At 59.5% G+C, this 20,843-nt stretch overlaps 2 protein-coding genes across 2 annotated transcripts in view; both read left to right on the top strand.

Moving 5' to 3' along the window:
• SMIM1 (small integral membrane protein 1 (Vel blood group)) overlaps positions 1-20,843 on the top strand; it is a 45,541-nt gene that overhangs the window by 19,273 nt on the left and 5,425 nt on the right. The gene's annotated exons all lie outside the window — the stretch shown is intronic.
• On the top strand, positions 9,532-20,782 carry CCDC27 (coiled-coil domain containing 27). Its single transcript, XM_081305655.1, has 9 exons — positions 9,532-10,163; positions 12,736-12,915; positions 13,810-13,899; positions 14,110-14,623; positions 14,735-14,865; positions 16,491-16,568; positions 16,786-16,998; positions 18,747-18,851; positions 20,176-20,782. The coding sequence occupies exons 1-9, from the start codon at positions 9,900-9,902 to the stop codon at positions 20,293-20,295; spliced, it is 1,695 nt and encodes a 564-aa protein (XP_081161781.1). The 5' UTR covers positions 9,532-9,899; the 3' UTR covers positions 20,296-20,782.

The following is a 20,843-nucleotide window of genomic DNA, read 5'->3' as shown; positions in this document are numbered from 1 at the left end:
TAGGTGGACAGGCCAGTTCCCTGCAGGAGAGACGCAGGCCCAAGATAATGTCCATCAGAGGAGCCCAAGTCACCCTGAAGGAGGAGACTTTTGTGGTTTCACAGACCAGTCCCTGAAAGCCAGGGAGATAAGAATGACTCCTCTTAAGCATAAAATCTGTAAGAACATATGGTCAAGAATCCACTTAGAACCAGTCGACATGGGCCAGGGGACCTGGAGTCGCCATGGCAGCAGGGACTTGAAAGTCCCCTGTGTGACACTGCTGTCAGTCAAAAGTCAAGAGGTGGACCTGGGCAGGACTCTCCAGAAACTTTTCTGGGACCCCCACTAAAGCTGGAGTGTAGGAGGGGCCCACTGTCCCTGTCCTCTCTGAGAAGACCCACTCCGTCCCTTGAGAGTGTCCCCTTCCCTTTTCCCATCCCTTCAGGAAACTCATTCCTGCCCCGCTGGGCCTTGGAGGCCAGCGTCCTGCACAGCGGTTCCCACTCCCCAGGCTCTGGCCAGTTGATGGAGGGGTCTCTGCGTCAGCCCTGCTCAGCTGTGTACACAGCAGCAGCAGCAGAGGAGGGACGGGGCTGAGAGGAGGACAGCCCCGGGCAGAGAGGAGGACTCAGCCATGAGTGTGTTCACGGGACTGGACGGAGCAGCACGGCCTTGTGGAAGGACACTGTGGCATGGACAACAGGGACGGACCTTGAGGACATGGAGCTAAGAAGCCAGACACAGGACAAGCCCCAAGTGACCCCCCCACAAGGGACACAGAGTGGCATTGCTGGCACTGGGGGCTGGTGTTTCGTAGGGACAGAGTTTCAGTTTGGAAGGCGGCTGGAGGTGACAGTGGCCCAGCAGGGAGAATGCACCTAAGCCCTGAACCATCCACTTAAAATGTTCACACAGCAAATTCTACTCATGGGCAAGCCACTTGACCCCCGTGTGCCCCACCATGAGCAAGCCGCGAGGGTGAGAGGAGTGGGGACGCAAGGCCCCGTGACACCTGCGCTCCACAGCTGCCTCCCGCCCAGACTCGCCCGAGTTTTTATCTGCTCCTCCTGTTAAGGATGCTCTGCATAGCATGTTCAGCAGGGGTCAGCCCAGCCTGCTGGGCACACGACGTGTCCTGAACAGCCTGGGCTGAACGGCCACGTATGGCAGCACAGCCTCGCAGTGGCCCTGGAGCTCACCAATGTCTCACGTTTGGGGGGTTTGGGGAAGTTCCCTGGTTGCTCTTTCAGTTCTGTATGGCATCTGCCCCAGGCCGGCGTTCTCCACGCAGGAACGTTTTCATGCCTTAACTGAAGCATCACATTCATAGAATCATACGTTCAGATAACTCCGGGACCCACGCGTGTGGCACAGTGCCCAGGTCAGGGCGCTTTGCAAACCCAGAACACGTGTGGCCAGCCAGAACACCATCAGTGCCCAGCGCCTCTGGGTCCTCCCATCCCCAGCCGGACTGCGGCTGCAGCCAAGGTGTGTGTGTGTGTGTGTGGGGGGGGGTTCAGGAAGGTCAGGCCGGCGGTCAACGCTCTGTTCAGGGAGTCTGGTTCTGCGTCTGGGTGGCCTGCTCCTCGAGCGGCTGGAGTTCAGGTCAGAAACCAGCCTGTTTGCTGCAAGTGCTTCTGGGCCACCTTCTTGTCACATGATTCTCCTGCGCTTGAGGAAGCGTGCACAGTGGGGTTGCAGCATGGACCCGGAGCATCCGGCTCTCAGGTTGCAACCTTGTCTGCAGAGCCTCATCTGAAGTGATACAAGCTCTCCACACAGGCCGGGCCAGGCTGATTCCACCCTCCCTGTGGTCAAACGCTTGGGAGTCCAGTGGGCAGTCCCTGTCCACTGGCGGGAGGCAGGTTTCCATGAAAACAAAAACACACCTGAAAGTCCAGGGGGGTCCTGGAAGTCTTCCCTCGGGTGTGTCCGAGAGGCCCCTACCTGAATGTCACTTCCCCAGGGTGTGTCCCCCGAGAGGCCCCTACCTGAATGTCCCCTTGCATGGGGAGGTTTGCCAGGCCATAAACACCAGAGGGAGTGCAGACCCGGCAGTGGGCCAGGCCAGCTCTGTGGTGAGACTGCTGCCCAGGTGGCACAGCTGACCCCACAGCTGGTCAGCTGATGGGCAGGTCATGGAAGTCTGCGGCACCTCCCCAGATGGTGCTGCAGGCACCTAGGAGGCACACTCAGCCATGCAGATACTGCCACCTGCTGGCAGGCCACGTCCCACGTGGTGGGGTGAGCTTAGGAAGGAGGAAGGAAGGAGGGAGAGAGGGAGACTGTTGATCCCTGCACTCAAAGGCTGCACCTGCACCAAATCCCGGGCCAGGTGTGTCTTGCCACCCTACCCTGCTGCAGTGCCCTCCATTCTCAGCTGCCACGGAGCACTGTCTCCGCAGAGGGAGGTGTCACACCAAAGCCAGCAGCCAGCCTGTCAGGTCCTCCGGGGCTCCTAACACACACTGGACAGAAGCCTGGACCTCACGGTCTAGCCCCCGCCCCAAGTCCACTGCCCTCCCGCCAGCACTCCCAGGCTACTGTGCCCTGAGCTAGCAGCATGTGGCTAGTCAGGGGCCAGGAGGACTCGCTGACCTCTCTGTCCAGGGCACCTGCCCCAGAAACCTGCACCACCAGCCTGTGCAGGTTCTCATCCTGAGACCCACGGACCTCTCTCTCCATCAGATTCCCCAGCCCGGGGTGAGGTCTCTGCTGCACTGGGAGCCGTGTCTCCAGCCCCCAGAACGGTGCCTGGCACACAGCTGTTCAGAACCCTTGGTGGAGGACTGGAACCGCAATGCTGGTGGTCGAGGGTGATACCACATCCTCTCTGAGCCACCCTCGCATGGCTTGGCTCAGCACATGCTCGACTACACAGAGCAAGAGGCAGCAGCTGGTGCCCATTCCACTCAGATGGCCCTGTGTCACCACACCCCACCCCAGATCTGTCCAGCCACAGTGGCCGGTGCCCTGGCTCTGGCCACTTCTGGACACCACTGTCAGACGCTTCTGAAATGTCACGGGTTGGTCTGTGTTGAGGGCACTGGTGGCCTCTGCATTCAGAGGGCAGGACCAGGGAGGTGGCTAGGGGACAGATGGCATTCATCCCTCTGGGGCAAACATGTCACTGGTGGTGGAGCTGATGGCATTGAGGGGACAAGGAGCCCACACAGGACGGGGCAGGCTGGTGCTGATGGGATGGCTGAGGAAAGGAGAGGACGGGGGAGCAGGTGATGCAGCAGGGCTCGCTGCGCTGGGTGTGGCTGCAGAACAGGGTGAAGACAGGCGGTTTTAACAGTGTGGAGAGACTCGCAGCGCCAGCCCATGGATCAGGTGACCAGGTGACCAGGGGAAGACTTAGTCCTGCACCCCGTAAGGATTCTGGCTGTGGAAATGTACAAGACAGCCAATCTCCTCTGGTGAGCACACTCCCAAGGAACAGCAAGCATTTTTTTCCCCACAATTGGAATATTCTGCCGTCTTCCCCGGGAACTCAGGGCCTGGCTGCTGTGGTAACGTCCTCTGTGAGGAGGCTCTGTGCTAGAGTCTTACCAGCCTCAACCTTGATCTCAGACACTCAGCTTCTGGGAATGAAGGAACGCTCGTCAGACAACACCGATGGGTCCCTGTGCCTCCACCTGCCTACGTAACAGTAACTGTGTACAATGAGGAATCAGCACTAACGATGCCAACGACCTAATGCAACTGTGGACTTAAATAAAGCTGGCAGGTCCCATGGGCAGCCCCTACTCCTGCCCCTGTGTTGCGATCCACGACTGGACACTCGGGGTCACCGCAGGTGAACTGGGCTGCCCAAATAACCACACAGGGCAAATACCTTCTTCTTTGGGTCCTGTCATGGCTCCTGACCTTAGGGGTCCATGGAAAGAGACAGGAGCATGTGCTGAACCCTTTTATTGGGGAGAAGCCATTCAAATGAGGCAAGTGAACAGGTGAGTGTAGCTCGACCCCTCTGGGTGCCGGCTACAGGTAGGGCCACCCCCAGGGCCACACCTTATTGTCCGAGGGAGGAAAAAGCCCTAGTCAATGGCACTACCTTGCAGCCTACGCGGTGCATCAGGACTAAAGGTGGTGCATGTGGAGGGGCTCCCACACCCCTGCACCGAGCTCCGTCTCCTTTTGTTTTTCTTACAAGTCCCTGCACGGGATAGGAAAGCGTCAGGGAGCCGGGTACAGTTAGGAGGCAGTGAGCAGGGACAGCTCAGGACTTCAAGGGTTGGCTCCCGAGCAGATGCCCTGCAGGACGTGCAGGCGGCAGCCTCTCAGAAGGGCGGAGAATCCCGAGGGAGGACCCACAGCTCTCCAAACCGTGCTGAGGGCCGGCCGTCGGGGCGGAGAGCAGTCTGTGCCCAGGAGAGGCCTCGGGGGCTGCGCCACCAGATCGCCACCTGTGTGAGCCCGTGAGCTCACGGCAGGGCCGTGCGGCTTTGCTGGCCGTCGCAGGACCCAGAGGGACGCACCCAGCGCACAGAGGCTGCGGCCCGGTGCAGGAAGGGCGCGGCTCCCGGGGTGCAGTGGGCCCCAGGGCCAGGGCTGGGAGACCTTCACCAGGGAGCAACATCCCCTCCCAAGGAGCTGAGGCGTCTCCCGGGGGTGGCCGGGCCAGTCGGCACCTGCAGGTGATCCGCTTCGGCTCCCGCGGGCACACACCACCCTCCCCCAGTTTAGGAAGCACAGGGCGCGGGGGTCCTGGACCTGGGATGGGACCCTGGTCTCCGAGGCGGAGCCACGCGCACAGGCAAGGTCCTGGCCCTAAGGCACCTGTCTCTGGGTCCAGCCAGCCTCCCCGCCCAGGTACCCTTTAGGCTGGTTGTCTCCAGGTGAGTCAAGCCTCCCACACAGGCCTTCCCTGATTGCACAATCTGGGCTTTTCCAACTAATTTCTATCTTTGAAATAATTAAGAAAAACAGTAGCCTTCAGCCATCTGAGCCCTTCTTGGGTTCACCCAGGGAGGCAGGAACCTCCAGGAGCATGACCTGCAGGGGGCGGACACCCAGAGAGGGCAGCCAGCGGACAGGGGTCCTTTCCCCAGCGCCTGGCTCCACACCAGCCTCGAAGCCCTGCCCCCACCCCTGCCCCCACCCCCACCCTTGACCGCCAAGGCCTGCCCACCTGCCCCTTCTGGCACCACCAGCCTCTTCTGTCTCTATGGACTGACTGACTCGTAGATTCCAGAAGGTGGAATGACCATACTGCCTGATTGCTCCAGTGAACTCCAAGTGAGGCACCTCCTCTCAATTGGGAGAGTGGTTATAGGAAATTTTTCCAGACACTTTTCTTGGACTTAGAGACTTTCTAACATAATTTAGTAATTTTTGCAATCCCAAAGTCTGTGTCCAAGAGCTTGGGATTGTGAGGGTTGTTTTTTATTTTATTTTATTTTATTTTATTTTATTTTATTTTATTTTATTTTTACCAGGGATTGAACCCAGGGGTGCTCTACTACTAAGCTATATATTCCCCAGAGTCTCACTGAATTGCTAAGGCTGGCCTTGAATTTGTGATCCTCCTGCCTCAACTTCCAGAGTCGCTGGGATGACAGGTGTGCCACCACACCTGGCTACAGGTTTTAAACAATGACAGTAGTCTACCCCAAAACTCAGAGTCTCAAGTGTGCCAAACAGACAGAGCCCTGTCTCCTCTTCCCCCCGCCCTCTCTCTCGTACTGGGGATTGAACCTAGGAACACTTGACCACTGAGCTACATCCCCAGCTTTTTTAAAAGAAAATTATTTAGAAACAAGGTCTCACTGAGTTGTTTAGTGCCTTGTTAAGTGGCTGAGGCTGGTTTTGAACTATAAGATCTTCCTGACTCAGCCTCCCAGCCACTGGGATCACAGGTGTGGCCACTGCCCCAAAGCAGTCTTGAAAAGAAAAAAGCTGGAGGAATCGCCCCCCTGATGTCAAAGTTCCTGTGAAGCTAAACAGAGCGGTACTGGCCCAGCCCGGCCCAGCCTCAGAAAGCCCAGATGCGGTCTGCACCTGTTGGTTGGGCAGTTGCTGGGACCTTCCACTGGGTGGCAGGAAGTCCTCTGGATAAATGACGCTGGGAAGCTGGACCCCACATGCGATGAAGGAAGTTGGGAGCCCATACCACGTACAGAGCCTGACCCAGATGGATCAAGGAACTCCACCCAGAGCTAAACCACACAAATCTTAGAAGAACCCACGGGGCAAAAAAAGGTTCACCACCAACGGTTTCTCAGAGAGGACACCAGGTGACAAAGTAAAAACAGATACACCAGGCTTCATCAAAGTTAAAAAAAAATTATCCTTCAAAGAATAAAATCAATAAGTAGAAAGAAAACCCACAGAATGAGAGAGAGTATTTGCTAATCATCTGATACAGGATTCGTATCCAGAATATATTAAAAACTCCAAGATTCAAAAACCCCACTCAAAAACACAAAAATAGGCAAAGGACTGAGATGGACATTTCTCTGAAGAGGTCCTGCTGGCCGGTGAACACCTGAACTGATTCTCAACCACTAAGTGTTAGGGAACTTGGAAAGCACAGAGAGGCCCCGGCCTCCTCACCCCCAGGACGAGCCCCAGCCCGGGTGTCGGCAGGCCAGGAAGCAGGGCTGGCGGCCAGCACAGGGCTCTCGACCTGAGCACGATGCAGACGGGAAGGGTTCTGCTTCCAGAAGGAGCAGGGAGCCTTCATCTGGAAGAGGCCTTTCCCTCCGTCCCACTCTATTAAAAAAAGATAATTACACCCCAGGTGTTAGAAATGCCTCCAGATGGCGGGTTTTCACCAAGGATATCAACCTTTCATAACCAGGTCCCCGATGCAGAATCAGGTTTAAATAAGGGGCAGCAGGGGTGATGGAGCCGAGGGAGGATGCGGGAGGGGCGCAGGGGGGAGGGAAGCTGACCGCACCACAGTGCGTGCCGCGGGAATATGTCCCGGCGAGGCCACCTGAAGGTCTGACTCTAAGGCACCAATAAAAATACATTTTAAAAAACGAGGATGAAGGTTTTCAAAATCAAACCAGGAGGGGGTGCCGGCGGCTGGCCTGAGGCCACCCCTGCACTGCCACGCCTTGGGACATCCTGCCGACCACTCCCAGCTCCCCTTCTCAGGCGCCTTTCCTAATTGCAGAAAATGGAGGCAGATGTGACCTGCCCTGTTTCTATGGAGACATCTGTGATGCCACACATGGCTCCCAGGGTCCCATGGGACGGGAGCTCTGGAAGCTGGTGTTCTCCGACCTGCCCCAGGCAGCAGGTCCCCGCTCAAGGTCAGATTCCCCTGGACACCCTGAGCCGGACTGAGGAGGGTCCCCAGGAGCAGCAGGCCAGCGTTGACTCCGGGCGAACTTGGGAAGTTCTGTCCCCTTTCCTGATGCTACCTAAGCAAGAGGGCACGATGAAGAGGTGCAGTCTGATGCCTCACCCCCTCGCCAGGGGCCTCATGATCCTCCAGAATGTGTCCAGCCGCGACACCCAGAACCCAGAAAGGAGACAGCTCCGAAACCAGCACAGCCTCAGCAGGTCGGCCCAGGCCGTCAGCCGCTACTACCGGAAGATGGTACGGGCCCGGGCAGGAGGACCAGGGCTGCAGGAGCTCAGCCACCTTGGACTGACCCCCTCCCGCTTGCCGCAAGGCCTCGCGTAGCCGTCAGCTGACAGCACTCCACAGATGTGTTGGTGGTGGGTGTCCACAGGCAGATTCCAGGCAGCCAAAGAGATGGGGCTGGAAGGGAGAGCTCTTGCTGGCCTCGTCCTCCTGCTTGGCGAAGGCCTGCTCTCTCCAATCCTAAGCTCAGTAGCTGGGTCAGGCTGGCTCCTCTCTGTAGCCTGGCTCCCACTTCCTCTGGCCACCAAGCCCAGAGCAGGAACCCAGCCCAGGCCTGGGGAGGAGATGCGCCGTTTGCCTGGAGACTCCCCTGGGAGCGTCTTCAAGAGGAGGGTGAAGGGGGAGAAGAGGACATGGGAAGGGCGTCAGCAGAAGGGCCAGTGGCATCCTGTGCTGGCAGAGCCTGCAGCAGGCTTGGCGCTTCCTAGACGTGCCCAGGGCTCACCCAGGCTTGCTTCCAGTGAGGGTCTGCATGGCCTTTGCTGTGACCCAGGTAGCCGGGAAGGGCAGACTGACGCAGTGGGCACCAGGCCGGGCCCTCACTCAGCAGTGGGAGCAGCCTCCTGGGTCCTCTCTCTCACTGACTGCCTCATGTTTCCTGTTTTGCCAGAGTGACCTCAAGGACACGGACAGCCCTGATGGCTTTGTGTCCGAAATGGAGGAAATGAGGAGGGCGTTTCTCAGGCGGCCTGGCTGCCCGCAGTTTAGCACCAGGGCCACATCCATATCCCAGTTGGGTAAGAACCCCAGCCAGGGCCCTGGTGACAGCCGCCCCTTCCCTGCCACCCTTCAGCCTGTGTAGGGCCTTGGCGGCTGCTTTCAGACTCCACCCTGGCACAGGGTGCCCACGTGGGGGCCACGCCGAGACTGACGGGGTGGAGAGGAGGGACGAGGACTCTTCTGGGCCGGTTTTCCTTCCCACCTGTCTCCCACCTTCCTGCTCTGCTCTCATGAGCCAGGGTCCCCAACGCTGTGGACAGGGGAGAGGGAGGAGGCTGGGGCTGGGGGACTGTCAACAAAGTGGCCAGGAGACCACAGGTAACGCATTAGGAGCAATCACCGTGGTGGAGCCCGGTGGCTGTCCTGAGCAAGTCCCCGTGTTCCAATGCAGGGTGCGAGGCTCAGAGGACAGCTGGCGGCTCAGTGGTCAGAGCCAGGCTTCACCCCCGCCCCCTGCTCGCGACCTGGGCGTGTGCAGCCTCCCTGGCTACCCTTCAGGAGGGTGGCTCGAGGCTCCGTGCCTGTGACCAGCCCTGGGGGACTGTCCGTGGTCTCAGCTGGCAGCTGGGCACAAGTAGCAGCTCCTCCTCCTGGGTGTTGCTCTCCCCTCCCAGGGAGAGGAACCCTGAGGTGGGCAGGTCTCTGGGGCTGAGGGTGCCCTCCTGGGCGAGCGTGTGCTTCACGCTCTGCCCCCTGGGCGCTGCCGCTGGCGTGCAGGTGACAGCTGTGGTGGCCAGAACCCACCTCTGGTCAACCCCTCCCACCAAGAGTCACCTTTACCCTGCCCCGTGGTCAACCCTCAGGCACCACCGTGGGCTCTGCCCGGGCCCTGGGGAGACGAGGCCGTCTGGGTCACCACCTGGCACCCTCCACGCTGCAGGTTCAGGCTCTGTGGTCGGTCTGCCCAGGGAGGTGTGCGTCAGCCCTGAGACCTGGAGGATGATGGAGGACCCGCTCCTGGACAGGCGGGGCTTGGACACGGGAGTGGACAGTAAGGAGCCCCAGAGCCCCTGCCTGCCCTGCTGGGCCTGATCCTCCCCAGGACCGCCTCTGCTCAGGGGCTCTGGGAGATGACCTCCCAAGACAGGCTCTGCTTTCATCAAGAGTGGACCCTGCAGATTCCAGGAGAGCAGTTCCTTGTCTTTGGCAAAACTGCAGTTGAAAGGTTTTGTCCCCAACCTGGGTGGACAGGCCTCATGGGCCTCACTGAGGGGCCACGGGACACTCCATTCTTGGAGACCCGTAAGGCACATGTGCACAGATGGAACAGGCTCTCATTTGCCAAAAGACGAAATCCCCACTAAGATGCTTCCCTCTTGCCTGGACTTGAGGAAACAGTCTACAGTGACCAGCTCCTCTGGGGCTGGGGGAGGCGGAGAACCTGGGTCCAAGGAGGGTCAGGCCTGGGGCCACGGGGCCACATTGGAGGGCCTCCTGGCCTCACCCCCAGCTCTGGTTTCTCTGCCCCCTGCGCGCACTGCAGGGACGGGCGTGGACGTGAGAGCGTCCCTGGGGACACCACTGCCTTCTCAGGTCCGCTTCTTGGGGAGGTGGGTGGACGCTGAGCACACGGGGATCCTTAGATTTTACCATGGCAGCAGAATCAGGAGACAGGAGCAGGTCACTGGGGAGGTGGCTGCAGGTGGGCGCCATGCCAGGCAAGAGCGCCCCTGCCCGCTCCTCCTCTGCCCCGCCAGGGTGCCTCATTCCCTTCAGTAAGAGCGCCTGTGAGCTCAACCACCTGCACAAGGAGGACGAATCCCGGACCCCGAGTCCCGTCACCAGCAGCCCATTCACAGCCTGGAGCTTCCCGAGACAGAGGATGCCCTGGTACATCTCGGTCATCCACGAGAAGGTACTGGCCCCACGCCCCTGGCTCTGGGTCCTGACTCCCCAGGAGGCTCTCCTTCCAGGTCTGCTTTAGCCAGGGCAGGCCCCAGGTGTGACCTCCAGACCCCTCTTTGGTTGCAACGAATCTGATGCTGACAGGTCCCCTGGCCCCTGTCCGTCCTCACCCAGGGGAACTGCCCCATGTTTAACCCCCAATGCTCTGCTGAGCTGTCGCCCCGAAACTCCCCCTCTGGAGCCTTCTGAATCACACCAGCAGCACCCGCAGCTCAACAGGCAGATCTGCACCCAGCTCAATTCCCGCCATGTCCTCTTTGTGACATCCATGTCCACGAGAGAGACTGGCTTATGATTTGCTTGTCTGATGATTCTCTGTTGGATTCTGGTGTCACAGGTATCGGGGTCTCACTGAAAAGTGAGTTCGCGAGCACTTTCCCTTTACCCTCCCAGGCTTGGGAAGATTGTGCCTAAGACTGGTCTCTCTTCTCCCAGAGATTCCAGAGAATTGCCATCGAAGCCATCTGTGCCTGGAGCTTTCTTATAGGAGAGGGTTTTTTAATGACAAATGTGATTTCTTTACAAGAGACACATTTCATTTGTCCTCCTGTTTTGGTTGGGTGTGTGTTTGAGAAATGTGCCTATTTCGTGTAACTTTTGGACTTTGCCAGAATACAAGGATGACCGCTATCTTCCCCGTGGATTCTGCAGGAATAGCATTGTCTGTCATTTTTTTCCTGGCATGGTAGTAGGTGAGAGTTCTACCCACTGAGCCATTTCCCAGCCTTTAATTTTTTTTTTAAAGTTTGAGACAGTGTCTTGCCAAGTTGCCCAGTTGACCTCCAACTTGCAATCCTCTGCCTCAGCCTCCAGGGATAGCCTCTTTTTCAAGCCTGATGGTGGTAACTTTCACCTTCTCTTGTCTACATCAGTCATGCTAGAGGCTGCTCCATTTTAATTCTTCTGTTAGCATCTACCCTGTGTTTTGTCAATTTTCTCTTGTGCCCAGTTATTTATGTATTGGTACTGGGGGTTGAACCCGGAGATGCTGTACCATTGAGCCTTATCCCCAGCCCTTTTTATTTTGAGACAAGGTCTCACTTGCCAAGTTGCTGAGGCTGGCCTTGAATTTGTGAGCCTCCTGCATCAGCCTCCCCAGATGATGGGATCGTAGACATGTCCACTGCACCTGGCTGTATGTTTGATTTTTATATCATTCATTTTTTTGAGTTGATGAAGCATTAAGGAAAGGTACGGAAATGAGTGATAAGATGTTGGGCAGTTTGTGGGAGCACCAGGGAGATGATATTGGATGGAGGCACCGTGGGACTGAAGAGTCCCAGAAAGTCCAGCTCCAGGATATTCAGGTGACATTTACCCCTGAAACTGTAAATGATGATAGCTTTCATGATTTAAAAAGTGTTTCTTCTCTTTGACAAAGCAATTCCACTTCTGAGAAATGGCCGGAGGATAGATTATCTAGAGTCACACAGACCCGTGTAGAGTACCGTTGGCTGCACTGTTATCATGGACCAACAGTGGGATTTACCAGATAATGCATGTGAACCACCCAGGGGAAGGGCTGCAGGCTTGGCTGCCTCCAGGAGCAGAAATGGTAGCATTAGGGTTGCTGATCTCTCTTCCTAGCTGTCTTAGATGAGCTACTCTCATTTGGTGGTGGGAGTCTCCTGCACCAGCAAGCTACTCTGGAGACGCAGCCCAAGAGGAGATCAGTGCTCTTACCAGTTGTCACTGGGCTAATTTCAGACACATGCACGGGGCCAGAACAACACAATGTGAATCTGCATTATTATTTCCCCCCTCTAATGTCTAACTCAGACAGAAAGGAAAGTTGTAGGAATAGCACAGATGATTGGCACACGCCTGTTAGATTTCCCGAATGTCAAAATGTTGCCCAGTTTGCTGAGTTCTTCCCCTCGACCTCCTGTGTCTAACTGGATTGTTCCCTTCCTTCTTCCCTTCCTGTAGGTTAATTTGCATTTCATGTTCTCAGTTCCTGGGTTGGGTACTGGGATCGTGGATCTCCCATTTTCCCCCTAATACATGCATTTTAAGGCTATAAATTTGACCTTAATCACAGCTTTAGCTCCCTCCCACGGTTCAAATCGTTTTATCATTTCCTTTGTGATGTCTTCTTTGCCCATACAATAGATAGAAACGTATCACTGTCTTTCCGAATGGTAAAAAGGTTTCAAGTTATTTTTTCCTTCCAGAATATTCGGTCTGGGGTCATTTTCTCCCTGTCTGGAGACTTTCCTTTATCATTGACCCAAGTTCAGATCTGCTGATGACAAACCCTCCCGGCTCCTGTTTGCCTGAAGACATCTTCATTCTTGTCTTTGACTTTGAAGAACTGAGGCAATGGAGATTCTGAGAAGGAGGCTGAGGCCCCCCAGGAGCTCGGGCGTCACTGGCTAAGTGTGGGGGAAGACCGGCCAGCTGCAGGGACGTGCTGCAGCCCTGGGTCTCAGAACTGGGACTCTGGGTGGCCGCCCTGCTCCTCCCGGGCGGAGAGGACTGTGTCCCTGACTGCCCATGGAGGTGCCTGTCTTTCTGCCCAGGAACACTCCCTGCTGATGCTGGAAGAGGAGACTCGGCGCCTGTCTGAGCTGGAGACGCAGGTCCAGCAGAAAGACCAGGAGATCCTGGCGCTCCAGAGGGAGAAGGAGGTTCTCAGGAAGCAGCTGAAGTGCCTCCTCAGAAGCAAAAGCCAAGAGACACCGGCGTCTGCGGATAGGAAGGTGAGCAGGGGGTGCTGTGAGTGGCAGGGCTGGCCACCTCAGGCCCCCGGCCAGTCCCAGGCCTGCTGGAACGTGGCAGGCCCCCCTGGAGCGTGGCCTGGCCTTGGGTTCTGGTGGACAGGCTGGACTCCCTGAGGACTTAGGCAGGGGTGGGAAGTGGGAGGCGAGCGCTGTGGGCTGGGCCCTTGACTTGCCTTCTCCTGGACAGTCGTGGCACTACCAGGTGGCTTCCCCGCTCATCTGTGAGGCTGAGCCCACCTCTGAAATCTGCAGGCTGGAGGCCACCTTGCAGGTGTCACCCACACCAGGCTGTGGGTGACACAGGCAGTGTTCCTGGGTCGCCCTGACCTGCCTGTGAGCCCTCTTCCACTTTCTGGCTTTGGACGGCTCTGACCCGGCCTCAGTGTCCTGGACTGTGGGACAGGGGTGGAGATGATGCCAGGTCTGGGCAGAGGACCCATGAGGCAGGTGTGTCGGGTCCTTGGATCTTCCCAAGACTTGACCCTGCCTGAGCTTATGCTGGGGCAGGGAGGAGGCCCCGACCACAGACAAACGCCCGGACTCCTCAGAGCTGCCACATGCAGAGGGCAGGGCCAGGCAGATGGGTTCCCCATCCACCCTCCAGGGCCACTGGGTGTGAGCTGTGGAGTGCCCAGGTGAGACATGTCAGGGGTGCTTGTCTGCACTGGCCCCTCAACTCCTCCAGATGAGCATGCCTGTCACTATAGGCCACTTGCCGGTGGCCCAGAGCCCTGCCAGCTACCCGGGACTGCCCATCTGCCGATCACTGCACTGCTGGGCTGACAGAGCACCCAGTGCCCCACCCTCTTCTGCAGTCGCCCACCTGGACTGGGGGGGGGGCAACTGCAGTCAGAGACTGGCCGTGTCCTGCAGGAGCGGCCCTCGGAGGCTCAGAAGCTGGGGGTTCTGAACATCCTGAAGTCCCTCTACAAGGATGAGGAGGAGCAGGAGCACTGGGTGCAGGTGCGGAGCTGGCCGGGCAGTGCAGGAGCACTCCCCTTCTCCAGGGCGGCCCGGGTCCGTGCTAAAGGGGCCAGGCATACTGTCCCCAGGTGCGGCCATGGCCTGGGGTGGCCGTCCCCAGTGCAGGTGAGGGGTGGGTCATGTTAGCCCTGTGGGCACAGGTCCTGCAATCTCCTGACAGCAGGTGCCACACTGAGCCGGTGGGGCTAGGCAGGGGCTGGGCAGGGGCTGAGGCTTGCCTGGCTGGTGAGCTGCTCCGCAGCAGCTGGGATGAGGTGCCCTGTGAGTGCCCTGCCCAGCCCCCTTCTTCTCCCTCCCCAAATGCAGGAGGAGCATGCCAAGGAGCACAGCGAGGAGGAAGAGGAGGAGGAGGGGGAGGGGGTAGGGGAGGAGGAGGAGGGGGAGAGGGAGGGGGAAGAGGAAGGCCAAGACAAGGGGCCCCCGGTGACCAGGGTAAAGGGCAGCATGGGCAGGATGGGGGCCGTGCCGGAGGAGGGCACTGAGGGGGAGGAAGAGGACGAGGAAGAGGACGGGGACCAGGAGGAATCCGAGGAACGGAGCTGGGAACTGCGGGAGGAGGAGGGGGGCCCCCCGAGGAAGGCCTACTCCCTGACCCAGTCCTTCGAGGAGGAGGTGATGGCGCAGCTGGAGGAGTACGAGCGCATGCTGGTGGAGTTCCAGAGCGAGCTGGGGGTCACCAGGACCAGATACGCCCTGGCCACAGGTGGTGCGGCCCAGCAAGCCGGCCAGGGGTGGGTGGGGCAGGGGAGTGCAGGGGGCGCAAGCCGAGGACGTGGAGTGTCCCCCCGCCAGTCGGACCGTCGTGTTCACGCAGGAACCATCACGACACTGCAGCGGCAGGTGGAGTTCCAAGAATCCCAGCTGCGAAAGATCAACACGGAGAAGGAGCTTCTGCGGAAGGAGCTGCGGGAGCGGAAGCAGCAGCTGCAGGCCATGTCCGACAAGGTGGCTGTGCACTGGCCCAGCGACGGGCGCCCTGGCCCCCCAGCCCTGGTTGGCTCACGTCTGGCGGCAGGTGGAGGCTCCCAGCCCGGGGCGTCTGAGCACTGGCCCAGGGTCACGTGGCTGATGGTGGCAGAGCTGAGATTCCCACCAGGGCCTGTGGGAGGCTTTCGCCCACACATCCAGTTGGTGGCCCTGCTGCCCTCTGGCCCTGACCATGTGTCTGTCTCCTGCCCCAGGTGCCCTTGGTCACTTCTGGGGTACCCCCTGGACGAGGCCCTCTGTGCTGGGAGAGCGTGTGGTGCGCGGAGCCCCCTTGCTCTTGCGGATGCTCTTAGCTCTTCTTATCCAAGCTCCCGGTGGCACCTCTTAAAGACTCAGGTTTCTAGTCCCGCAAGTCCCTGCCTCTCGCTGCCCTCCCCCAGCAGCCGCTCCCAAGAGCCCCTGATTCTTCAGGAATCTTGAGTTTTGAAACGGCAGACTCAGCACCGGCCCCTCGGGTCTTCCTCTCCCCTGCACCCTTTCCACCTTCTCCTCTCAACCGCATGCTGTCACACCAGCCAGCTCTGCCTGGCACCAATGTCACCAGGATAGTGGCTCATGGTCCCCAAGTCACCTAAACCAGAGTTTTGAAAACAGCCTCAGGGTTGAGCGCCGCAGTTTGAGCCTCTGCCCCCACACGTGCTCCTTCTTGATCTCCCTCCTCCCTGGTGCAGAGGTGCTCCGGGGCTTTCCGGCAGGGTGCGCAGGCAGAAGGCCTGGGGACACAGAGTGCCTGCGTCCCACTCTGGTGTCAGATGGCTTGGTGGGCCGCAAGTCCAGCTGGGAAACGGCATCCTTGAGCCCTGCAAATGCTGTGCCTGTGGCCTTCCAGCCCAGGCTGCTGCGGGGAGGCCCAGGCCTGCCGACCCTTCTCCTCTGGATGCCACTCCAGCAGTGGAGGGCCGGAGCTGCCCCTTGGCCGGGTGTCCGGGCCTCACAGGCCGTGCCTCTCTTCGCCCACTTCCCAGGCCTCAGTGGCCGTCAGGAAAGCTGGCCCTCCTGCCCTCTGTTCCGGATCTTTCTGTTGTTTGTTTTCTCTGAGGCTTCTCTGGCAGAGTGGTGTCCCTCGGGGAGCTTCAAAGGGCAGTCTTTTCAGGTCCGTCCTTTTGGTTTGGTCAGCAAGCTGGGAAACAGCACCAGTGTCCTCTCTAGAAGGCCAAGGCCCTGGGGCGGGTGGGGGAGGCAGCCGCGGCACCACTTCCCACCCACTCAAGCAGGTGGCCTCTCCAGCCTGAGGCCCAGCTGTCTCTGTCAGGGTGGATGAAGGTAGGAACCTGGCCCCTGGAGGCTGGGAACAGGGGTGGGGCTTAGTTTCTGAAGTAACTAGTCCCAGCCTCCATGGGCCGCTGCGTTCCTGAAGCCTAGGAGCCAGTGGGTGAGCCGGGAAGTTTGCAGTTCGCCCTGTGGGCGGCTTAGGTCCGGCAAGTCCAACACCGCGAGGCCTCTGCCTCCAGCTCCCGCGTGCTCTCAGGCTCTTCCTCCTCCTCTGTCGCTTTAGGGAGCTGGGGCAGGAGGCAGCGGGAGCCAGGGCTCCGTCTCTCCCCTTGGCATGAGCATCCCAGGCCAAGCCTCTGTCTGCCTTCCAGTTCTCCAGCCTCCGGGAAGAGAAGAAGCACCAGGAGATGATGGGGCTCATCCAGAAGGACAACCTCGTCCTCCGAGAGGTGCCAGCCTGGGTGGTGTGGAAGGGCGGGCCGGGGGCTTGTCCTTGCTCTTGTTGGCTGAGCCTGGGCCTCTTTATTCAGGCAGCACCACCCCACACGCCCCAGGCCTCCGATCTGCACCAGGGGCCCTTGCGACGGCTGGCTCTGGGGTGGGAGGGAGGAACCAGGCCGTTGGAGAAAACCGGTGGTGACTCCTGTCCTCCCTGGCTCCTCCCAGCGGGTGTCAGAGCTGGAGATAGAGCTCACCACACGTGACCTAGCCATCACGGAGCTGAGCACCAAGGTGGGGGAGCTGCAGACGCAGACTGACCTGGACCAGGACCACCGGCAGCGATGGAAGCAGCTGCATGAGGATCTGCAGAGCAGGAACGAGGTGGTGCAGCAGGCAGAGCAGGCCACCCGCGTGGCCCTGGAGAGCGCCCAGTCCAGGGTATGCGGCCTGGCCCGCCCAGGGAGACCGTGCGCCAAGTGGGCAGAGGTGGGCCTTGGTCCACCTGGGATCCCAGTGCCCAGGGAAAGCTGCCGCTTAGGCTGTGGCGGAGGAGGGAGCAGGTGGTCTGGAGCACCCGCAGGCGGCCTCGCTCAGCAGGGAGTGGGCCTTGGGGTGGCCTAGGAAGGTGCAGAAGGTCTTGGTAAGTGAACCAGGCAGGAGAGGGCCCAGCCAGCCCTGCTCTGTTAACGTCCTTTGACTCTTTCAACAAAGCTGTGAAGTGGACCTGCTCACTGTCCTCGCTTCAGAGAGGTGTGGCCTGAAGCAGGGAGGATGGGTGAGCCACACCTGCTGTGGTGCTGGGGCCTGAACCTGCTGCCTCACCTGGGGCTGCGCTCAGCCTGGGGGTCATGAGCACAGCACGGGATGGGTGCACCTGCCAGAGAGGGACCCAGAGCCCATCTTGATTTAGGATTCCAAACTCAGCAACAGGAAAGGTCACACACACACACACACACACACACACACACACACACACACACGGGCTTTTGAAGTGACAGTTTCCTTCCCCATCCACCCTCCAGGCAAGTCCACTCTGTCCAACTCTGTTCCCCTTCCTGTTCAGGCCAGCCTCTCCCATTGGCCTGGACAGCACCCTGGGGCCCTCACACTCCACCTCTTTTAGAAATCCAGCCCCACCCTTGTCACCTACCAACTCACCAGGACTTGGTAGAGTGTGGAATGCTGTGTAGATAAAAATTCTGTGAGACTGGGGTCCCCAGGACACCATGCTGCCGTGGAGCATGCCCCGGATGACCAATAGTGCTGTACACATGGAAGTACTCCTGGTACAGAGAAGTCCCTTGTCCCCTCGGTCCTCTAGCCCCTAGCATGGTGCTGGGGATAGAATGGGGGCACAAATGTTGGAAAGAGCAGGATCCTCCTCCCCTCGAGGCCCAGGGGCTCACAACATTCCGGCTGTTGCTTCAACTGCCCAACAGGCAAACAGACATGATGACACTCCCTGGCACTCCAGGCCCCTGGCTCTCGGTGGCATCCTGCAGTGTCAGGGATGCTGGACACAGGAGAGCGCGGAGTTGCTCTGGTAGCTGCAGCTGGGGACCCTGCCTGAGGCTGGCAGGATGCCGCACAGCTCACTCTGGTCTGCCAGGATGCTCACGGCAGGGATAGACAGAACACCTCCTCTGCAGGGCCTGGCTGAACACTGCTCCACAGCACCATGCCTCGGGCCATGAGGAACAGTAGGAGGGCCGTGTGTGCTGGTGGGGAGGGGTCCCAGACCAGGTCAGTTGTTAAGTGCCCAAATCCAGGGCCAAACGTGCTCAGGGGAAGGCCTGCTGGACTCCTGGAGAGTGTCGTTGAGGGCCAGGATCGGGCTGGCTGGAGCTCCCCTGCAGGGTCAGGAGATGAGGCCGCGGCTGTATGTAGCCCTGAACTATATCTAACTCAGTGCAGGTTTTACTTTTGTCCAATTTAAAGACAGGCAAAAAGTTGGCATGGCAGAAGCTTTTGGTTTTGACGCTGGGCTGCCCAGGGTCGTGGATTTGATTTGGTACCTCTGAACCTGGGGCAGGCACGTGACCTCAGGCCCATTTCCAGCTCCTAACACCATGCACAGGGAAGGCAGGACGTGCCTTCCTGGCCTGTAGGACTCAGGGCATGGCACAGCCAAGGCACAAAGCATCTTTCTGGGGCAAAGAGTGATGGTATCCTCCCTCTGGTGGCAGCTTGAGAGACTGAGGAGTAAGATCATCCAGGCCACCTTCAATGTCAGCGGGATCAAATCCTTGGCCACTGAGATCTCTGACAACCACATCCTGGAGGCCCTGCAGGTACCCTCTAGTATTCTCTGCCTCTCCTTCCTCCAAGAGCTGCAGCTGGGGTGGGGGGAGGAGCCTGGGTTGGATTTGGGGGCTCTGTCACCCTGGCTGTGCACCCGTCACCATGGCCCCAGGACCAGGCTTTCCTGAGCAGACGGTACCAGACCCTCCCTAGGGGGGCCATGCCACAGAGCTGGTGAGTCTGTCTGTTCTCAGCCAAAAGAGGCAGCGTACTGGTGACTGGTGGCTGCAGCAGCCACAGCACCTCCTGACTACCACAAGCAGGGTCCAGCTGCTGCCTCAAGGGGCCACTTTGCTTGGCTCAGGCTCCTTGGTGGAGGACTCCCTTCTGGTGGACACCAGACCAGACCTCTGAGCCAGGGCCCTCTCCCTCCCAGCCTCAGCCTTGAAGCTCACTGACCTGAGGCCCCTAAGCAGGGGCTCAGAGGGGCGGGGGCTGCAGCAGAAGTAATGCAGGCTTGGTGCATTGGCAGGAGCAGTCACCACCCACTCAGCGGTGGCCAGGCTGTGGGCCACTCTTGGGCTCCCTGGGCCACTGGGGCTTCGCTCTGTAACAGCGAAGTGCACACCCACTTTCAGGATATGGTGGGACCCAGAGCTCTGGGGTCTCTGAGCACCTGAGGCTGAGCTGGGGGTCACTTCTCACTCACGGCCACTTCTGTTCCCAACACCCATACCTCCTCCACGGTGTTGCCCTTTGAGCCCAGCACACACCCATGCGTCCCAGTGGCCAGGTCCTCTGCCTCTGCAGTGTGGGGGGTCTGGTCAGTAATGCTGCTGTAAGCAGGAACAGAGGGGAGAGGTCAGTGGCCCGGCTCCTGCTGGTGGGGGAGGGAGCACCCAGGGCCTGTGCTCAACCTGATGTGCTGACAGCCAGGGCAGAGGAGGGCTGGGAGGGGGACAGGGACTTTCCCTTGACCCAGTGCTACACAGACAGAAAGGACCTGAGGGACAGATATCCCTCCTAGTCTCTGGGAGGCTGGGCTCCTCACTCTCTTGGGCGGAAGGGGTGAATGGGCGTGGGCTCCGCGGTGAGCCAACCCAGGAGCTGATGGCGGGGGTCTACTCCTGCCCTGCCCCTGCCCCTCCTGTCCGCCCCCGTTTGCCCAGGCTGGAGACCAGCTGCTAGAGTCCTACACCACAGGAACTGGCAGAGGGCACCAGCAGAGGTTGTGGCACACACTTGCACACCACTGCTCTAGCCAGCCTCCAGGGGAGGACGGGGCAGTGTCCAGCAGCCCACAGGGCCTGGGCAGAGGCTGTAAGGCCAGGTGGGAAACAGGGAAGACCACCTGCCCATGTACTTCCTGTCCAGAGGATCATCTCAGAGAGGAGCGACTACTACAACCAGCTGAAGCAGAAGGGGGTCAGAGTGCCCCCGCTGCAGCAGTCAGAGATCATGCTCACCAAGCCCAGGAAGGTCACCTCCAAATAAGCCCAGCAGGGCCCAGGGCAGGGCGCCCTCAGAGGCCAGGACCCGGGGATGGGGCGGGACGTGCTCTGATTCAGAATTAAACCCTGGTGCCAGCCTTGGTCTCCTCTCTTCCTTCCCTGCTGCCCCTGTGGCTAGTCTCCTCCACCCTGGGCTCATGTCCGCACACCAGCACTCACCCGGGACCTTCCTGGGGAGGCTCACACTAAGCAACCCCCCCCCCGCCCCGCACAGCCCCAGGTTGAAGGAGCCCCAGGTGCCTCCTGCCCTCAGGCTGACACCTCCCCTTCTCTGTAGCACCCACTCCTCGGCCATCAAGGGCCTGCTGTCTCCATGGGCGCAGGTGTCTGGGCCACTCCCTTGGTGGCTGGGCTGGGGGCTTTAGAACTCCTCCCATCCCTCCGCTCCTGGACTTCTGGTTTCGGGAGGCCGCGGGAGGACCAGGTGCCCCCTGCAGACCCTGAGTCTCCCGGCGGCGGCGCAGCAAGACCCGGACCTGAGCCCCTCCCACGTCCGCCCCTCCCGGCCCGCCCCTCTGGACTCGGCTCCGC

This window comes from Spermophilus citellus (genome assembly GCF_964194105.1).
Source record: "Spermophilus citellus genome assembly, chromosome: 9".
Lineage (NCBI taxonomy): Eukaryota > Metazoa > Chordata > Mammalia > Rodentia > Sciuridae > Spermophilus > Spermophilus citellus.
The sequence above is the reverse complement of the archived record's forward strand: the minus strand, read 5'-3'. Positions and strand labels throughout refer to the sequence as shown.

Coding starts and splice junctions, on each gene's coding strand:
- CCDC27 (XM_081305655.1), top strand. CDS start 9,900: ATGGCAGCAGAATCAGGAGACAGGAGCAGGTCACTGGGGAGGTGGCTG. Junction 14,624..14,734: donor CAGATACGCCCTGGCCACAG/GTGGTGCGGCCC, acceptor GTGTTCACGCAG/GAACCATCACGACACTGCAG. Junction 18,852..20,175: donor ACATCCTGGAGGCCCTGCAG/GTACCCTCTAGT, acceptor CTTCCTGTCCAG/AGGATCATCTCAGAGAGGAG.